The sequence below is a fragment of the Trachymyrmex cornetzi genome, unplaced genomic scaffold (assembly GCF_001594075.2).
Source record: "Trachymyrmex cornetzi isolate Tcor2-1 unplaced genomic scaffold, Tcor1.1 scaffold131, whole genome shotgun sequence".
Classification (NCBI taxonomy): domain Eukaryota; kingdom Metazoa; phylum Arthropoda; class Insecta; order Hymenoptera; family Formicidae; genus Trachymyrmex; species Trachymyrmex cornetzi.
In genome coordinates this window covers 410,967-412,485 of record NW_017295884.1, presented here as the reverse complement: position 1 = coordinate 412,485, position 1,519 = coordinate 410,967, and the positions used below count along the sequence as shown (strand labels likewise).

The following is a 1,519-nucleotide window of genomic DNA, read 5'->3' as shown; positions in this document are numbered from 1 at the left end:
AATAAAATTTTGAGAAAGTACTATAAAAGTCATCACTAAATGAGTCATACGGTCCCATGCTGTGATTAGTCTACTATTCCCCCGTTCATTTATTAAAAACATTAACAATATACGATGACAAAAACACATAAACAAAGAAAAATCTGTTGGACTTTATTAAGTAAAAACTACATTTACTATCTAAATATAAATCAAATATCTCAGACAATCATATACGATTGTAAAACAAAAACTTTAAGAATAAAAATATTTACTTAAGTATACGATTTTTTAAAGTCGAAGCGTAACTTCTATCTTAGATATGTCGGTAACGAGAGTGTTACAACAGAATGAACGGCAGTCACGTTTTCGCATGTTTTGTTTTTAATGTAGCCTTGATTATTCTACTTACCCCTATAGTCTACTGACCCCGGTCTCGCCTACTTACTTAAAATTTTATTCCTTTAAAGAGATTTACCTCAGTGGTAAATGTTATAAGTTTAGTTCCCTCATGTCCAATCTCGAAAACTAGACTCATTCGACGTGTTTTTGCATGAAACGAACAAATTTTGCAAAAAGAAGCATACTTGGTATCTACGAAAAAAAATACTTAATGTAGTTTTTAAAGGAAATTGTATATCTACAATATTTCTCCCAATTCTGAATCCCCTGCAGCTCTACACTACAAAAAATTTATTAAATTTTAATAAATATTTACTTAATAAAAAAATTATGCTTATATAAATTAATAATTTTTGTATCAAATAAATATATGTTTACATTTAATAAATGTTTAGTTATACTTTACTATTATTAAATAAATATTTATTAAAATTTAATCAATTTTTTCAGTGTAATATTTTAGAAATGATCGATTCAATGTATTTCGCTCGCGTTTCGTTTTTAATTATAAGAGACACCACCTTCGCCGCTTAACTCTAAAACGTTGTAACATTACCGACACGCACGGTTCGTGCGATCACATCGCGGCGTGTTCATAGCTCATAGGGATGCGGAAACCGCGATAACGAAAAGCCGTTATCACATGCGAAAAGTAGACCCATCGAAGCCGCCGCTGGGATCGTCGGATTACACGATGAGCAGGTCCTCCTTCTGGTGAGGGCCATCCGGTAGCCTCTGATTAAATACACGGATATTGTAGCAGAGGTAACCCAACCCCTCCATGATCGGCCGTACGATTGCCTGCGTCACCGCCGCCAAGAAATTTCGCGTCGCCGCGCATGTGATCTTCCACACGCGCAGACACGGTGCGAGACACCATATATGCTGCAAGGAACAACAAAGGTAGAAGAATGTATGGATCGCGAGTTAAACGAGACGAGCTATTAATCGTTGAAATTCAAAGAACAAAACAAAAACGTTTAGGATCTTTCCCCAACTATTTCACGTCATGAAAAAAAAATAGAGAAATTGTCCTAACTGTTTAATTGTTCTTAAATAAATTTTAATAAAATTAAAATGAAATCTTAACTAACTGTGTTTAATTCTGTTTAAATAAGGATTAAAAGATTGTGTATAT

At 33.6% G+C, this 1,519-nt stretch overlaps 1 protein-coding gene across 1 annotated transcript in view; it reads right to left on the bottom strand.

The window, feature by feature from the left end:
- Positions 1-872: 872 nt before the first annotated feature.
- Positions 873-1,519, bottom strand: part of LOC108770734 (caveolin-3) — a 4,345-nt gene continuing 3,698 nt past the window's right edge. The window contains exon 3 of the mRNA XM_018522437.1: positions 873-1,266. Within this exon, the coding sequence (XP_018377939.1) occupies positions 1,069-1,266 (198 nt within the window). The 3' untranslated portion in view covers positions 873-1,068. The remainder of the gene's footprint in view (positions 1,267-1,519) is intronic.